The sequence below is a fragment of the Hemicordylus capensis genome, chromosome 2 (assembly GCF_027244095.1).
Source record: "Hemicordylus capensis ecotype Gifberg chromosome 2, rHemCap1.1.pri, whole genome shotgun sequence".
Lineage (NCBI taxonomy): Eukaryota > Metazoa > Chordata > Lepidosauria > Squamata > Cordylidae > Hemicordylus > Hemicordylus capensis.
In genome coordinates this window covers 297037909-297057231 of record NC_069658.1, presented here as the reverse complement: position 1 = coordinate 297057231, position 19323 = coordinate 297037909, and the positions used below count along the sequence as shown (strand labels likewise).

The following is a 19323-nucleotide window of genomic DNA, read 5'->3' as shown; positions in this document are numbered from 1 at the left end:
TTATTCATTTATTTAATTTATATACCACCCAATATAGAAATCTCTAGGTGGTGTACAGAATTAAAACATAATATAAAATCTAAAACATTTAAAACAGATAAAAACACATTACAATGGGGTTTCAGTTAAAAGCCTGGGAAAATAGGTATGTATTCAGGATCCTCCAAAGGCCTTTAGGTCCAGGCTCCAAAATTAGCTAGGTGCACCTCTGCTCAATCCTGCAGATTTGAGCAAGATTTTACTGGAACTGGGCTTTGGCCCCTCCTGTTGGGCGGAAACTAGCTTCAGTTTAACCTCAGTCCTGTCTGCAACAAGAATAATGGGTACACAACCCATTCTATAGGATGAACTCCTACACTGGGGGGGAAAGGCTTGTATTTAATTTTGTGTGTGTGTGTGTGTGTGTGTGTGTGTGTGTGTGTGTGTGTGTGTGTGGTGCGGGGTGCAGGTAGGAGCAAAATTCAATTTTGAAGAGCTATGTAACAGTCCAATTTACAATTGAAATTGAAACGCTTTTGGGAAATCCAGCTAAACTAGTTGCACAGGTAAAGATAGGCATCAATAGAGAGTTTAGAGCTGGTTAAGGGAACATCAACTTCTTTGAGAAATTCACATATCCAAGGCAACAGCATCTTGGTCATTAGTACTACTTAGCTATTCCCAAAGGCAATCTGGATGAACAAGGACTGGAGAAAGATTCTGTATTTTATGTCTTAGTTTGCGGATATGAACATCAGTCAAAGGCCACTGGGAGAGAAAGAACAAAGTGAGGGGTCTAGATTATCATCTCTTGAGCAAACAACTTGGTCGTAACATAGCACTGGGGCCATCATACCAAGTCCAGGGGCTGGTAGAGTTTCTCAAGCTCAGAGTACCAAAGGGCAGCTTCTGGAACTGAAGACATGAGGAAGAACTAGAATATGGGCTGAAGCATTACATAGGAAGCTGCCTCACAAGTCTGTGACTCGTGAGGATGTGGACAAGCTGCTTGGAGCAATGCGGCCTACCACCTGTTCTCTTGACCTTTGCCCAACATGGCTAATACTATCTGGCAGGGAGTTTGTTGTAGAAGGCCTAGTAGAGATCATAAATGCTTCTCTGAGGGAGGGCAGGATGCCTCCTTGCCTTAAGGAGACAATTATTAGATCACTTCTGAAGAAGCCTGCCTTGGATTCCTCAGAGTTGAGCAACTATAAGCCTGTCTCCAACCTTCTTTGGTTGGGTAAGGTAATTGAGAGGGTGGTGGCCTCCAAAATCCAGGCAGTCTTGGATGAAACTGATTATCTAGACCTGTTTCAGAATGGCTTCCGGGCTGGCTATGGGGTGGAGACTGCCTTGGTGGCATGATGGATGATCTCCAGTTGGGAATTGACAGAGGGAGTGTGACTCTGTTGGTCCTTTTGGACCTCTCGGGGGCTTTCGATACTATCTATCATAGTATCCTTCTGGAGCGTCTGAGGAAATTGGGGGTGGGAGGCACTGCTCTGTGGTGGTTCCACTCTTACCTCTCAGGCAGATTCCAGATGGTGTCCCTCGGGGATTGTTGTTTTTCAATAATTGAACTTTGATATGGTGTCCCTCAGGGCTCCATATTGTCTCCAATGTTGTTTAACATCTACATGAAACCGCTGGGAGAGATCAGGAGATTTGGTGCAGGCTGTTATCAGTATGCTGACGACACCAAAGGGTGTCACAAGCATACCCAGGTAAAGGCAGTGGCCAGAGGTGCCACTAATACCCAGGCCCCAACTAAGTCTAAGCCCACACCTGCAGTTTCCTGCTTCTGATGTATTTAAAGAAGTTTTTGTTATTCCCCTTGATACTTTTAGCCAAATGTTCGTCAAACTCTTTTTTTTTTTTTTGCTTCCCTTATTGTCACGTTGCATTGTGTTCCTTTCTGTTCTCATTCATTAGGACAGACCTTCCCGTTTCGGAAGGAAGTCTTCTTCCCTTTTATGGCTTCCTTGACAGTATTGGTTAGCCATGCTGGCATCCTATCCCATATCACTCTTATCTTGGGATAGGATGCCAGCATGGCTAACAGCTACTGTCAAGGAAGTGACAAGAGATGATGTTCTAAACTGTTTGGAAAAACTGAAAACTAACAAATTGCCAGGGCCAGATGGCATCCATCCTAGAGTCCTCAAAAAACTCAAATGTGAAATTGCCAACCTCCTTGCTAAAATACATAACTTATCCCTGCAGTCCTCTGTACTGGAAGACTGGAAAGTAGCAAATGTAACAGCAATTTTCAAAAAGGGATCCAGAGGCGATCCGGGAAATTACAGGCTGGTTAGCTTAACATCCATTCCACACAAATTGATGGAAAGCATCCCCAAAGATAAAATTGTAAAGCACATACAAGAACAGGCCCTGCTGGGAGAGAACCAGCATGGCTTCTGCAAAGGTAAATCTTGCCTCACAAACCTTTTGGAGTTCTTTGAGAGTGTAAACAAATATGTGGATCAAGGTGATCCAGTTGACATAGTATACCTGGACTTTCAAAAAGCTTTTGACAAAGTCCCTCATCAAAGACTCCTGCGGAAACTTAGCAGTCATGTGATAAGGGGACAAGTACACATGTGGATTGCTAACTGGTTAAAAGACAGGAAAAATAGGGTAGGCATAAATGGAGAGTTTTCACAATGGAGGGAAGTAAGAATTGGGGTCCCCCGGGGATCTGTACTGGGACTGGTGCTTTTTAATTTATTCATAAATGATCTAGAAGCAGGGGTAAGCAGCGAGGTGGCCAAATTTGCAGATAATACCAAACTCTTTTGGGTAGTGAAATCCAAAACAGATTGTGAGGGGTTCCAAGAGGATCTCTCCAAACTGGGTGAATGGGCGACAAAATGGCAAATGCAGTTCAATGTTGGCAAGTGTAAAGTGATGCACATTGGGACAAAAAACCCCAACTTCAAGTATACGCTGATGAGATCTGAGCTGTCAGTGAACTGAGCAGGAGAGGGATCTTGGTGCTGTGGTGGACAACTCACTGAAAGTGTCGACTCAATGTGCGGCAGCTGTGAAAAAGGACAATTTCATGCTGGGGACCATTAGGAAAGGGACTGAAAATAAAACTGCTAATATTATAATGCCCTTATACAAAATGATGGTGCAGTCACACCTGGAGTACTGCGTACAATTCTGGTCACTACATCTAAAAAGGACATTGTAGAACTGGAAAAGGTGCAGAAGAGGGCAACCAAGATGATCAGGGGCCTAGAGCACCTTTCTTATGAGGCAAGGCTACAACACCTGGGGCTTTTTAGTTTAGAAAAAAGACGACTGCGGGGAGACATGATAGAGGTCTATAAAATCATGCATGGTAGGGAGAAAGTTGATAGAGAGAAATTTCTCTCTCTAGACTAACACTAGAACTGAGGGTCATCCCATTAAACTGATTCGCAAGCAATTTAGGACTGACAAAAGTAATTTTTCACAAAACATATAATCAACCTATGGAATTCTCTGCCATAAGACGTGATGACACCCAACAGTCTGGATGGCTTTAAAACGGGTTTAGATAAATTCATGGAGAATATGTATATCAATGGCTACTAGTCTGAGGGGTATAGGCCACCTCTAGCCTCAGAGGCAAGATGCCTCTAAAAACCAGTTGCAGGGGAGTAGCAGTAGGAGAGAGGGCACGTCCTCAGCAATTGCCTGTGGGCTTCCCAGAGGCATCTGGTGGGTCACTGTATGAAGCAGGATGTTGGACTAGATGGGCCAACAGGGCTTTTATGTTCTTACTCTTATTACTGTTTTCCTGGTTGTTTTTAATTTCTATAGATTTTATTGTTTTTAATATGCTCTGAACCACGTTGGGATTTTAAAGAATGGAATGTGGCACTTACATTTTTAAAAATCAATACTTTAAGAGCACTTCAATATCTGAGAACATACAATCCCATTTATCTCAGACTAAATCTCAGCCCACACTGGAACAATCCCCCAAGTTCCCCCGGGAACCTGACATATAGGGGTCTGGAACTGGCCTTGGAACCACAATGACTCCTTTGAAGGAGTATGTGGTTGGCCCCTCAGTTGCCAACTCAAATCAGTGCATTTTGGGTGGGGATGGGGACAAGAGAAGGGTGGATGTGGCTACAGGATGCTGACAGTCTATGCTTCTATAGAGTTTTCAAACAGAGGCTGGACGACGATCTGTCAGGGTTGCTGTAGTAGATTCCTTCACTGAGCAAGGGACTGGGTTAAGACCTCCAAAGTCCCCTCCAACTATAAGATTCTATTGTTATATTTGGGGGAGCTGATGCTTCACTCTCTACCATTTCCTCAAAAGTAGCCTTCCAATAAATGAGAATGAAACAAACCAGTTAATGTTGGGGGGTCATTACAATTTCAATTATTTATTGCTTATCAGTTATATATTGGTGGACATTGACATTACTTGTTAATGTTGAAAATCTCATATTAAATTTTGCAAGTGCTGAACACTTAGATAAACATTGGGTAACATTAAACATCTCAAGACGATGGGCAGCATTTATTGGCATTTGTCCAAAAAGTAAGTATTTTTGGTCATTTATTATATTTACAATTTTCAGTATTTGCAGCAAATGTGATCATTTACCACATTTTTGACACTCACTATAGTATTTATGTGTGTGTACACATTTAGAATGGGTTTACTTTTACATTTTGGCTGAAGCATAGTTAGTCTAACACTCCTAGTCCAATCCAGTCAGTGCAGAAGACTTCCAAGGCCTCTCTAACTCTAAAATTGTAAAATTCTATCTTTGAAACATGTGAACACTTAGAGCACCTGGTTCTTCAAAAGGATATCTTCATAATAAAAAGTATATTAAAATCTGTCACAAAAGCCATTCTGTCCAGTATTTTCAGACATTTTTTTATTGGCAGTCTCTTTCTCCATTCATCCATCTGAAATTTTGAATGCCAAGGATGTAGTTTGCTAATCTAAGTATTTATCATAAATTAGCCAATAGGTTATAGTTAATCGCTGTAGGCAATACATGAGAAGATAAACTAGACTTCTTAAGGGAAAAAAGGTTCAGAGTGAAGAGTAACCATATAAGATAGGATTGTCAAGTCTGCAGACACTTGTACAGTTATTCAGCGCAGAAAAGCAGATTGAGAAAAGTGACCATTCCAAGGAAGAGATAGAGGGAGGTCTTGGCAAAGCACTTCTCTCAAAGAGTGAAGTTTTTAGAAGGCGAGTGCCTTAAATGAGAAGCTGATCTCCATGCAGAAAATTAATGCTACAAAAAGGAAGATAGCACTCAATAGGCCAATTTAATTGCAGGTTATTGTCATCACCTCCCTCTTCAAAGGATCTTAATATCAGGTTTCTTGTGGAATCTATTTGCAGTATGACAGAAAACAACAACCTTGAGCCCTTTTCTCTGAGGCAGGGAAGAGAAAGAAGTACAAGGTGGTCTTTTGTGTGAGAGAAAAAACTACCCAAGTGCAGTTTATTAGGATGGCCTCAGCCCACATCTTATGGCTTCTGTAGAGCCAGTGAAACAGATGCATGCAGCCAATTGAAAATGTGACAGTGAACACCAGGTCTACTTGTGTGTGCATCTTCAATCTGTAACTTGTGAAACAGCTTCTCTTGAAGAGGCAATTTTCTCTGGCATCAGAATCATTAATAGGTTGCATTACTTTAAGCCGCAAGATCACTAGAAACACTACTCTACGCCAAGGTTCAGAGTTAGCAATCTGTCTATATTTAGCACGCTCTTTTACTACACTCATACACTGTTCCCTCTCCTTTCAATGAAAACTCAGCTTTACAGTAGCAGGGGAAAATATACAAACTGTACTGACTGAGTTACCCAACGCCTGCATAAAACATAGGCTACGAAGCGACTTCCTAAAGGGGTGCAGGCTCAGTATAGAAAGCCATAGTTTCCAAGGTTACAAAGTCAAATTAATTACATGCAAGAAAACACACACACTGCTGCTTACAACCAAAGCATGGAAGGCACAGCAGAATACTGGAGATTTTAAAAACACTTGTTTTAGAGGACAGACACCGGATTTGCAAGAGCCAAGTTTTGAGGATCAAGTCTCCTTAAAAAGAAAAAGATCAGATGAAACGAACAGAAAAGAAGGGAAAAGATAGTCTCACTCACCAAAATCGGACTGCAAATCCTTTTTCAGCCCACAAAGCATGTCCGCTCTTATCTATCAAAGCATTCAGCTAAATTGCAAGACAAGAGGCGCTCCTCTCTCTTTGCCTCGGCTGGCAATGGAATCACATTACAGCAGTCTCGCTCTCCGGCCGTCTCCCACAAGAGAGCAGGGTTACAAACGCGATGTACTCGCTCCTCCACTTAAAGGGGACAAAGTCCTACTGACTCCACCGGATTGGCACCCCAGAAACGCTTCCCTCCATTCTAGAAGACCACCTCAAATCAGGAGCTCAAGATTCAGCGGTGCAGTTGGGAGAGAAGGAGAGGAGAGGGAGGGAGAGAGGGAGGGGAGAAAAGGATCTTAAGCAGTTTTAAAAATCCAGCAATAGGTCCGTCGAACTGGTTGGGCATGACTGAGGCATAAGAGAACAAGACTTCTCAGTGCAACTGCGAGCATTCAGGAAGGGCTCGCTGAAGCAGCAGAAAGAGCCGAGCGGAGTTAACTGGCTCGCGGCGGGCTTATGCAGCAAACGCAGAGCGACCCCTTCCCTCCCAGCACGCTTCCAAGTCGGCCCACGCCGGCAGAGCGCGGCCATCCTCCCGCATGGGTGGGACACGCTCGGCTTGCAGCAGGCAAAGTCTTTTGTTGCTCTCGCGCCAGCCGAGGCTTGAGATCCCCTCGCGGGGCGGGGAGGGTGTCTCCCGTCCCGCGCTCACTAAGCCAAAAGGCTTCTTTGCTCAGTCCAGCTGGACGGATTGGGCAGAGGCAGCAGCAACGGCTTGAGGAGAGCGGCGGCTCTTAAGTTGCAGGCAGCTACACTTCAGAGACCGAGTGCAAGGCGACAACTGCAAGTGCTGCAGTACTGCCAGCACACGGCCTGCCTCCAGCACCTTTGAAGGCGAAGCATTCTGCTCCCAGAAGCACCGGGGCAGGAAGGAGGGCACAGTGGAGCAGCAGCTCTCCTCCAGCCTGCTTAGAGGCTTGGCTGGTGAACTCCGCTTAACCCTTCCTTGGAGGACAAGCTGGCCAGCCTTGCATGCCTTGACCGTGCCTCGGCGAGGCTCTCTGGAAGTCACGTGTTTCAGTTGACCTGCACTTTGTTCACAAAAGCGCCAACATGCTGAAAACGGAGACGCATATTCCGCTGGGTCAGAAAGCAGCCACCACCCGCAGGAGCTGGGAGGAGGAGGAGGAGGAGGAGAAGAAGAGGTGCTTCTTGGGGAAAGGGACGAACTGATGCAGGAAGGTTTCGTGCCGCAATTGCCCATTTGGACTTCCCACTAGAGGCTCTTCCTTTGGTTTAGTGACACTTGCAGATCGGGAGCGCTCTCAGTCTTCGGCTGTGTAAATCACTTGCATTCTTCACTTAACACTCCCCTGGGTTTCGCCTCCGAAATAGAATGGCCATGCAAAAAAGGAAGGCAAATCCTACTAACTTCACTGCTGGGGGGCCATTTGTCCCAGTCTCCCAGATATAAGACACAAGCAGGCTGGCCCAAGCCCCATGGGTGTTTGGAGCAGCTTGGTAAGCTGCCACCTCCCACCCTGCAGTGTGCAAAGTGTATTTTGCCCATCTCCCCCGCCCCCAGGTCCCCAACCCTAGATTTCAGTGTTTTCATCTAGGCGGCAGCAGCGCTCCAGCCAGGTTCCATATGGGGCCTTTTCTCCAATCCTTTCTGGAGAGAGATCAGGGACTGATCCTGGGACCTTCTGCATGCAAAGCAGATACTCCTAACACTGAACTCCATTGCCGCCGCCACCTCCCTCCCTCCCTCGCTTTATCTAAGGAGGTGGGGAAAACAGGCTCCGACTACCAGTTTCACCTGTAGTGCCGAAATCTCGTGTGCGCTCAACTTGCAGTGACAAGGCAGGTAAGGAGAAGAACAATGCTAAAGCAGAGCACAAATTCAAGGAAGGGCACAAGGCTAGTCTTCATGACACTATATCCTTCTGGTCTGTCTAGATGAAGCTAACACTTTGAATGCCGCATTGCTTTTAAGTGAAGTAGTTAGCACACAGTTGAAGTTCTCCCCCAGAAATCAAAAGTGAGCGAAGTAGCTCATTTGGGCTGGATTGAGCTCAGAGTGTGTGGGTGGACATCACCTTATCCAAGGAACGTTTTTTGTCTTCCTTTTGAATGGCTTTGGGGACAGAGGTTCAGAAAGCCTAGCCCAGCAGCTGGGTGAAGTTGCCCAGCCCAGATCCAAGGTTAGGGACAGCCAGGGCTAGCATCAGCACATGGCACCCTTGGGCAGCTGCCAGGGCTGCAGTGCCCAGGCAGCCCACCAGCACCTGCCCGGGCTCCCCAGGATGATTAGACCTAGCCAGAAATAGCAATAGCAATAGCACTTACATTTATATACCGCTCTATAGCCGGAGCTCTCTAAGCGGTTTACAATGATTTAGCATATTGCCCCCAACATTCTGGGTACTCATTTTACCGACCTCGGAAGGATGGAAGGCTGAGTCAACCTTGAGCCCCTGGTCAGGATCGAACTTGTAACCTTCTGGTTACAGGGTGGCAGTTTTACCACTGCGCCACCATAGGCAGCCATCAGCTGGGTGGGCAGGCTTCTCTCCCCTTGCCTGATCAGGAGGTGTGGCAGCAGGTATGGGAGAAAACTAGAAACCCGTACCACTGCCAAGGTAAGTGGAGAGAACCTTCTGGAGGCACTTTGCCAAGGGCCCTCTGAAACCTGGTCAGCTGTGATTAGGGAGTGCCCAGAGGACCTTGTGCCCCTCTGTACTATCCTGCCATTCATCTTTAAGCATCTTACATTCATATGCATTTTCTCCTCTTGGAACTGTTAAGCTTCAGCCCATTTTGTTTTTAAATAAAAAAGTTTCCATAATTGTGCTTGTACTGATGCACTCTAGTGAAGTAGATGCACTTTGCACACTAATGAGGAGAGAACTTTGAAATTTGCTTGGTTACAGCATTGGGCATTAACGTCTGCTAAAGGAAATTACAGTGAATAGCTGCATAGGTACAATGGTACAAATTCAGCATTATGTGAAGGAGGGGAAGAGAAAGCTCAGAGAGTCAAACAGAGTGAGCAAGACAATGGTCTTGAATGGAGAGAGCATAAAATGTTCATCTTGACCAAACATGGGACTCCCGCCCCCCACTTTTAATGAAATAGCAATCAAAACACAAATGGCATGTTGAGCAGGAACCACAACATGATCATGGATCACAAGAGGCAATGTGAATGCTCCACTTTCTCACACTATATCGTTAGCAGCAAAACAGCCAATCTGCATTCACCCCAACAGCTGGTACATGTTACTGCTCTCACATGGAGGACACTTTAAGTTGTTCCATATGATGTCTATCATGTGGTTAGTTGTATGTGGCTTAGCCTTAATCATGTGGTGAGCCTCTGTGGTGCTATGGGGCGGCGGGGGGGGGGGGGAGAAGTATCCACTTTCAATACAATGGTGCAGTTATTGTACACAAATGAAACAATTTGAAAAGGGCTCTATGGAACAACTGCAAAGTGTGTGCTAGCCGCAAGATACAAAGCATAACAGGAGACTGAAAATTCTGACACTGAGAACTAACGATGGTACTTGCAATTTGTGTTTGGTACACTGGTGACATCCTTTACCTTGGAACAAAGTCATTTGCTTTGGGTTCTAGTGCCTGAAGCAGAAAGCTAAAATTAGCAAAATCAACACACACACACACACACACACACACACACGGTAATTTTACTCTGTAATTTGTTATTAAAGGGAAAACACCACAGTTGTCTTGATAGACTTAATTAGTAACAGAGAGAGTTTGCAATTAGAATCCCTTCACACTGCACAGCATTCTCTAAGAAACACTGTGTGAGCTTTGGAAATTCTTCAGAAAATGAATATATTCGGAAGCTGCTCATTTGGGGTGGGTGTACTGTACTGCTTACAAATTACAATGAAGTAAATTGTATCATTAGCAGGCTCTTTTTTATATCCTGATCCTCTCTCCAAAAAGCTTAATATAGGCATTTTTAAAAAACCAAAAAACACGAATGCACCATTATGACTGATCAGATACAAAAGTAGACTGAAGAAGTACGGTACATTTTTACAGTATATTTTATGTCAAACTAGTTCAGTAATAAGCTTCTCTACAATAATGCCCAGGATCATGCGGTAGCAACATAAAGCGCTTAACATGAGCAAGGAACTCTACAGTTGTTGTTCTTGCTTGATCTTCAGATTATTATTTGTGAAATGGCAGGAAATTCGGTTTGTGACCATCTCAGTATTACTACTAAGGCAGATGATCACAATGAGAGAAATTTTACCCATGAGCATTCAGAAAGATAGAGCAGAGTTTCACAGCTGGGGAATGCTAGGGTCTTTTGGCAGCCATTTACCTGCAGCCATCTACCTCTCTGACTCAAAAGCAACACTCTCTCTGCATGCATCCACATAGACATAGCCCTATGGAAAGCGGCAAACTTCCTTTCTCCCTTTCATGCTAATCCCACAATATATACCCACATGCTCACTCTGATACTTGATAATGAACATTGCATAGGGCTGCCCATGAATGTCCCTCCCCATCCCCAGAGCTTCCCCACGACAAAGTCAAAAGATACATAGCTCATTAGAGAAACTTGGAACCACAGCTAAGTGATAACATTCATTACATTTAAGATGTCCATGTTCCTGGCACCTCCAGTTATAAGGATCAATAGGGAGAGAGCCGAGAAGAGTAATGGATTATACGGACTCCACTGCGAAGAATATTTTACCCAATACCTTTGTTCAACTTTACACATTAAAAGGAAAAATTCTGTTGCAAGAACCAACATACCAGAGAAAGATAAATAAAAGATAAAAGAATATGTTCTGTTAGGCAACTCTATATTAGCAGGTCCAAAAGTCTACCCATTCACTGCATAGCACAGACATAGCAAGAGAGAAGGCCAGGATTCCATTGGACAAACACAAACTTTAGTAAGATACATTGACAAAATGCCACTGAAGAAATTGCAATCAAGTTGTTAGCTGAATTCAATTGGATTATGCTGAGCTACACGCAAGTGTCCATATGCAAAGCCATGGAAGTATCACATAAAGGAGACTTTACATGTGTCATGGAGCTTCAGAGTTCAACTGTGAGCCCTTGTGCTCCTTCAGAAGCCATTGATGAAATTTCATTTGGATATCACCTCCAAATGGATTTTGAAGAGTTGTGGTCACAAGAGGAAAAACTTGTTCTAGCAAGGACTAATCAGTCTACTTTCCTTTCACTGCCTCTACAACTGGATTAAATTTGGTTCAAATTGAGGTCCACAAGTTAGATCTCTTGCACTTTAAAATGCTCATGTGTCCGCCATCTTGGATCGGGGCGGATGACATCATCACAAACTACACCCTTGGGGCATCTCTATGTGTCCATACAGCTGTGGCAAAATTGGTTCAAATTGGTTCGACTGTCCACAAGTTAGCACACTTGCACCTCAAAGGTTTATGCGTCTGCCATCTTGAATCAGTGTGGATGACATCATCACAAACTATGCCATTGAGGTGTCCCTGTGTATCATTCACTGCAACTGTACCAAATTTGGTTCAAATGGGTTAGACAATCCACAAATTAGCTGGCTTGCACCTCAGGACGTTCATGCAACCACCATCTTGGACTGGGGTGGATGACATCACAAACTATGCCGTTGAGGTGTCCCTACAACTTTAACTGATTTGGTTCATATTGGTCCAGGCATTGCAAAGTTGATGGGGGACACACACACACAATATCCTGGGTGATCTCATAAGCCTATTGGAAAGTAGGCTAAATATCCGGAAAACATGCACAAACAATCCACAACCATCTTGCGTCCTGGCCCAAACCCACATGTTCATTATACATTTTGTAAGATTCATTCAGAGAAATATTTCCTTCAAGATCAGGCTCTCTTAAAACTCACGCATACACAAAACCACAGCACTTCTCTGGGTATTTCATGAAGATGGGATTCTACTAGTCATCCTTAAAAGCTAATTCATCATCAATAATTGGCACTGCAAGATAAATGGACCTTTCCAACAAGCAATTACAGCCCTTATTTCATAGACAGAAGCTGCCAGAGCACAAAGAGGGAAGAATATTCTTGTGGAGGTTTTTTTTAAAGCCTACCTATTAACATTGTGTCTTCCTTAGAATTGGAATCCAATGAAAATTACCATACACATTTGGATACACAATATTTCAGCAAACCAAAAGGAACAGCAAACATTGGCAATGTTTGTAGCTAGGAGGCTCTTTAAGTGTCGGCCAGTCAGGAACACCACATCAGGATGCGATTAATGGGAAGGGGCTGAAGTGACCCTCTGACACCAGACCCTGAAGTTATGTGCATTTCATGTGTATAACAGCAGTCCCTAAAGCTGCAATGCATGTCAAACACAAAACAGGCTGATATTTACTACCAAAGAGTTTATTTCAGGAATATTTTTAGGAGTCATCATAAGACTTCAATAGTTGACAGCAGTCTTCACCAAGGACCTGGAAGAGTTATCACCATAATAAAATGAAGATTTGCTTTTAAGATTGTTATCCCTAGCTAAATTTCTCATGGAACATGGTCAAAAGGTAGAACAGGTAGGAGCACACACACCTCTATAAGTGTTATTGTCTACTTTGGGGTTTTTTCCAATGACAGAAGATGGATCGATGATATGGAAGTAAGTTGGTAGCATCACTGTCAGTAAGAGACAGAGAAACCAAGCTATATTCCTCTTATCAACGTTGTGCTCCTTCCCACCTCCTGGGTTCAAATCCTCCTTCATCTACCAAGGTCACTAAGTGACATTGGACATGTTGCTTTCTCTCTCTCAGCCTAAATTTCTTCTCAGAATTGTTACTAGGATAAAATGAGGGAAAAACCTTGCAGCTCACAGAATCACCAGTGAACTTGTTTACAGCACCTCCCCCTTCAGACAAACGGCAACATAAGCATGTTCATCAGGTGGGAGGGGTGAGTGACAGCGGCAGGGCATGGCTTCTTCTCCTTCCTCACTAAGTGTGGGTGCTGCTTGCACTTCTAAGGTCTGAAAAGGGCTTGTATAAAACAAAACAAGGGGTAAGGTAATACTGGCACATGTCTTTAAAGCAAGTTCAGCCCTAATCTCCTCTTCCAGTTTCAAGAACTCTCTTGGCACCACAATCTACTCTGGGACACATTGCCAAACCAAATGGAAAACTAAGTGAGTAGGTCATCACTCTTAATAGGTGTCGCATAGTTTCTTTTCAATGAGTAACAGTGTAACAATGCATTAACGAGAAATGAAACACCATGTTAACACTAATTTGCATAGCATTAAACCATGATGCTTTGCTTCTCTGTTCTCCTTTGAAACTGTCCTGACCTGCATATGAATCAAGATAAAATTTAATTGCTGGAGTATTCAGCAAAAGCATTGCATTTCTGCTTAATAAGACTTCATTTTTACGCTAGCACATCAGACACCTTTCCTCCAAGGTGCTATATGTGAACTACTTCAAATGCAAACTTCTCTTCCTGGGGCTTAATTTTAATAAGCATTGCAACAGGATACATTTTAAAAGCCGATTGCCACATTTTGCAGAAAAGGAAATATAAATTAACGTGTGCATTATGATAATGCAAACAATAACCCGGTCATAACAAGGCAGCAATATTCAAAACACAATTAGGATAGAAATCTTCTCCACGCATTGACTTACAGTACAAAATGAACTCTCACTTCCCTAGGAAGCTTTTATGATCTAGGAAGAATGCAGCTTGGTTAGGGCTTGAGTGGAAACCACAGAGAGCAGGAGGAAGAAGATTAGCAGTGTAAGTAAACCCGTAGTTAGGAGATACGTACACCCAGTTCAAAAAGTCTCATTCCATTTTATGCCTGGTCCCAGTCTCCCTTGAATTCAGGTCCAGCTCAAAAGCAAGGTTCACTGCTAGCTAGCTCTCCCAAGCAAAAGGCCTCACTTTCGAAGACAGAGGAAGGGGGAATTGGAGAGAGGGAAGGGTTTGCTGGAGACAGGAGAGGCCTTGTTGGCCTAACAAAGTTGGTGGTGACCCATGGCTAGATCTTTTGTGGGCCACCCCAGCCACGGCCACCCCTCGCTGACTCCCACGGCCCCACTAACCACCACAGTTGCCACAGCTAGCAAAAGTAAGTAAGTCTGCTTACTTGCATGGTGTGACAACGTCACTGCTCAGCACCCATTATCCCTGGGATTATAGGCTCTGGCCAGTGATGTCATTATACCTCAGCATGGCCAGCAAAGGCAAGCAAGTCAGCTTCAGTAACTGCACTGGTTCTTGGGGCTGTCAACGTCAGCAGCTGGAGGGAGGGCTGGACACGGTAAAAGTGGCAAATGGCGGGGCTTGCAGCAGTTCCCTCAGTAGTTCTCTCCCGGTGGCCCATGTTCATAGCATGTGGCCACTCAATGGCAGATCCACCCCAGGCCTTTCCTTAATTGGGAGCAACATGTATGGACCCACAAAAAGTGTTGCAATATATCCCTGGTATGTATATGCTGCCTGAATGTTTTTGGCAGAAGGGGTTGTAACTGTCTTCAGGGAGTATTCTTCAAGTGGTGAAATTACCTGCTCTTTGTTCAAGCCTTCCTCCCCACATTCTCACCACTGAGTTCCATTAGCTCTGCCTATCTGGTTGTCTGTTAACCAGTGTTCCCTCTAACAGGGATTCCCAGATGTTGTCAACTACAACTCCCATAATCCCCAATCAAAAGCCATTGCAGCTGGGGATTCTGGGAGTTATAGTCAACAACATGTTGAATCCCTGTTAGAGGGAACACTGCTGTTTAACTGCCCTCTGAGTACACAGATATTCTGCTCCACTGAATTACACTAAGCTAGAGGTGGGGTGGGTTCTTTTTGCCCTCTTAGGTTCCCCCACTTGCTCCAGATTTTTGTGAAACTAATATATCTGCTGGCAGCTCCCTCTCACCTTCAAGTGCATTAATTATGCATCCATAAGGATCATAACATTTTCAGCTCTTTCAGAAAGAGATATGAGACACCCACCCAACTGGAAGACTGAGAACATTACAAACCCCTGTTCCCATGTGTAATCAGGAACATCAGTTCCTCTTAAGAGGAGACCAGGATCACTGCTGACACATGCAAGCCCCCCCACCACTACCAGTTGCCACTCCCCCTTCTCAAATGGGTGGAGGGCATGTCACCTCCTCTCACCCTTCATTTTTGTAAGGGAGCTTAGAAACAAAGGGCAGCAGACAGCATCCAGACTAAACTCCACTGAAATTAATGGACCTATTAAAAAGTAGTTAACACTAAGATGTCTTCTTTATTTCAATAGTGCTTAGTCATGACTGACAATCTGGAACCTGCTCCAGATTGTTCCTGAGGATTTTTCCATGAAACTGGTGGGTGGTCGTGGTGGGGGCTTTTAAATCTTTTTATTAAAAGTTTCTTTGCTCAGGACAATGGCACCACAGGTGTTCCACTCCATGAACATTATGCATCCATTCATAATGAAAATCTGATAAAACATGTCCAAGAGTCAACTAGGTATACTAGATTTTATAAATCTTCATTAAGGAACTGAATTATAGCCTGCCCAGGGTTAGGATTGCCAGTAGGTAGAGCTCATACTTTAAATACAAGCTTAATCTGTAGCAGTTAGAAAGTACTGCTTATCTCAACGCCATGAGGAGTTTCACTTGCTAATTCCTGCATATCAAGCTGCTCTTAAAGGTTCAGAGGAGGACCAACAATCCCTCCCCCCACCCCCGCCTGCCAGCTAACAATCCTATCTAGACCATATCTGTATAGGGCATTCTTTGGAGATTTCATACTCTACTATGGCATGTCCTATTCCAGAAGCCTACATGCCTCACTTCCAGTCACCCCTTGTATTTCTGACATGGAGAGACAGCCTAAACAGTAACCATTAAAAAAAAAGTATGCTATATTTGCATAAACCTGCTTTTAAAAAATGAAACATGTTTATTTTTTGACATATTTTAAAAATATTTTAGAAACAAAGTAAGCTAAACAATATACAGAGGTACAACGCTGAGCTGTGCATCTACTATTCAGAGGTGCCCTGCCCCAGGCATATTCCTATCTGGACTTACGAAGAACACTTTTGCTGAATCAAACCAAAACGTTAGTCTATTACAGTACCTGTAACACAGTACCTCCACAACAACTGGAAAATGCCGACTTTGTTGAGATTTCCCTCTTGTATTCATTCTGGCCACTGTATTCGAATTGGTGGGCTCTCACTACAGGCATGTGACACTTCCACTCTCTGATGAAGCATCCACATTTGCTAGTTTATTTCATGCAAATCAGTCTTGTGGCCTGTGGCTTTTCCTTGCCTCAGTTCCCAGTAGGAAGTAGACAAGGCCAAGCCAGCTGAGTCATCCCTGGAGAGCTGCAAGTGTAGGCTCCCATATTTCCATCAGAGGACAGGTTGGCTTGAAGGCAATGCCCAATGGATTAGGACCCATTTCAAATTGTTTAATCAATTGATCAACCAATTAAATGTTGCAGCCCAAATTACATTTATTGTCAAGGGACCCATTTCCTATGTGTTCTTTCTTCACTTATTAATCAATATAACCCAGTTTAGTCTGGTCCGATGACCAAGAAACAAAACTATAAGATAGTCTGCAACACTACACACTCCATCTGGGACTGGGATGAATGTGTTTCCATAGAATTCCACAGACTTGACCTTGGTGGGGGAAAGTTGGGTTTTGCCCTGTTCCCTACAACACAAGGCCTTGCATTTTGACAAAATTGAGTACTTTTTCTCCAAAATGAGCAAAGAATGGGCCAGAATCAACTCTGTCTAGGCCCAATCCAGCTGTTGCCATCAATGTACTCATTATATATCCCCACCCAATATATTGCCTTATCTGTTTTATTCATGTCCACATGTGCACAACCTTATCCAAAATACAACGGAGTTGACAGAAAGACTGTAGTTAGATACTAGGACAATTTGAGTTTCTGCCTCAGACCAGTGAAGGTTTAAGTGTCTGGCAGTGGACAACTAGTTTGCAGAGGAGAATTTTTGATAAGTAGAAGCACTGGTTGAGGTTGTGGCTATAGACACAGTAGATCCAAAGTTTGCAGTTGAGAAGTAGTGCCTTTAAGCCAACCCTTGCCTTAATGAAGATAGCAATGGGGAAAGAGGACAATAGCATCTGGTCAAGTAAAAGTCAAGAATAACTGCAGATGAAGAAAGGTGCACCCGGGACCTGCTGCAGTAGTATACTCTACATAATTAGTGGATCATACATTGTACGCAATTTTGAAAACAGGTAGCACAAGGTACAGAGGAAAACATAAAACAGGCCAAACAAACTTGTGCCCCAACAATCATGTGTACACGTACATGTAAGTGTGTTCTATTAATCAAATGTCTAATTTGGCCTCAGAACCCCATGTTACTCAACTTGGCCACATTCCCACCATTTTAAATGGCCTGTTGCTTTTGTGGTACCCCCCACCCCGCCTCCCACTTTTTAAAGTGCAGTGAAGCAATTTGCAATTGCTGGTAGCAGGTCCTAGCAGAAGGAATCAGATTTTGCTGCTTCATTGAGTGAAAAAGCAGCTGGAAGAAGGGCAACTGAACATGTTTCTTTTAGGTTAGGCATATGGAGACAAGGTGCCTCTACCATGAAGGCAGTATGTTCAATTAAGAAGCTAGAGACAAATATGGATGTGTTTTGGTCATTATCTTTCCAGCAGAAATGCTTTAATTGAAAACAACTAATCTTCGAGTAGGGTGGTTAAGGCTTTACAAGCCAAATTTTCTCTATTTTCTTTTATATTAATGCTGGGCTCTATGACTGCAAGGCACCATATGCAGCTTTGGCAGCCCACCTGCAAATCTAGGCCAGCCACAGACTCTCTAGTGCAATGGCATAACTGGTGGGTCTCTTTCTCATGGACAAAGTGGCTTCTCTGAAAATAAGTTTCAGCTCCCCCAAAAGGAAATGAAGAGCTAGAAAATAAATTATTTTGTCCCGAGACTTCAAAAGCTGCTCAACACATCAAAGTTTCTTTGCCGTCAAAAGACACGATAACAAAGTTCCCCTGAAGGTTCTCACATCTCCATTCCCTCTTCCTAGTAACAAAGAGCCAACGTGGATGTTCTCAGCAAATGCCCAGCTCCAGCCCACCATTTGCCAAGATAATGGGGAATGCAGGGCAAGGGTGGGCTGGCAGGTGGGGTGGGGGAGAAAGCTATTTTCTCCCAGAGTGGGAAAGCAGTTGTGGGGGGAAAGGATTTTGAGCAGACTGCAGGAAGGAAACGGGCCAAGTAGTCCTTTGTCCCCACCACTCTTCCAAACACCATGTCAATTTGGAATACGCTCCCAAGTGAAATAAGAGCCTCCCCATCTCTGACAGCTTTAAAAAAAGGCGTTAAAGACACATCTCTTCACCCAGGCTTTTAATTAATATTGATCTAATGGTTTTAATGCTGTTTTAAAATATTATTTAAAAATTTTTAAATTGTTGTAATGTTTTAAACTTTTTGTTTTTGTTTTAACTAATGTTTTACTTTCTGTTTTTATTTTGTTGTAAACTGCCCAGAGACGTAAGTTTTGGGCGGTATAAAAATATGTTAATAAATTTTTAAAAAAACAAAAACAAAGGCAGTTTTTCATTTTAAAAACCCCAAACTAATCAGGGGAAAGAAACACACAGGTGCTTGGCCCTAACTCCTGCCCCACTGCATCTTACGGCATGGGACTCTTAAAAAGGAACTAGTGTGAAGATTTAAGGATATTAAGGTGCAGGGGCTGATTAAGCTTTTTGCCACCTGTAGGCAAAAAAGATCTGCTGCCCTGGCTCAAGGGCTGGGGGGTGGAGAGTAAAATATGTATTTTTAACTTTTTTAAACCACCGGTGGGATGATGGCAGAGACAGGGGGTGGCCGGCAGGGGGCGGTGCTCCAGAGGCGCTGGTGGCAGTGAAGGGAGACCGAGGCGGGGGGAGACCGAGGCGATGGTGAGAGAGAGCTCCTTCCGTGGGCCTGCCTGCTACCCGAATGACAGGTTGGGCCATCTTTGGCCCACTTCAGAGCTCTCTGCGCATGCACAAGAGGGTTTGGCACGAGGGGAATGGGCTGGAAATGGCGCAACCTGTCATTTGGGTGGCAGGCAGACCCACAGAAGGAGCTCTTGCTGCCGCCTTCGCCTCCTCTCCCCCG

General features: G+C 44.0%; 1 protein-coding gene across 14 annotated transcripts in view; it reads right to left on the bottom strand.

Annotated features, from left to right (window-relative positions):
• Positions 1 to 19323, bottom strand: part of GRIP2 (glutamate receptor interacting protein 2) — a 656014-nt gene that overhangs the window by 183717 nt on the left and 452974 nt on the right. Inside the window, exon 1 of one of the 14 annotated variants that reach the window (XM_053290778.1) lies at positions 6123 to 6960. The exons of the other annotated variants lie outside the window; for them this stretch is intronic. Within the exon in view, the coding sequence (XP_053146753.1) occupies positions 6123 to 6162 (40 nt within the window). The 5' untranslated portion in view covers positions 6163 to 6960. Of the gene's footprint in view, positions 1 to 6122; positions 6961 to 19323 lie in introns of those variants that run through there. 14 annotated transcript variants of the gene reach the window in all.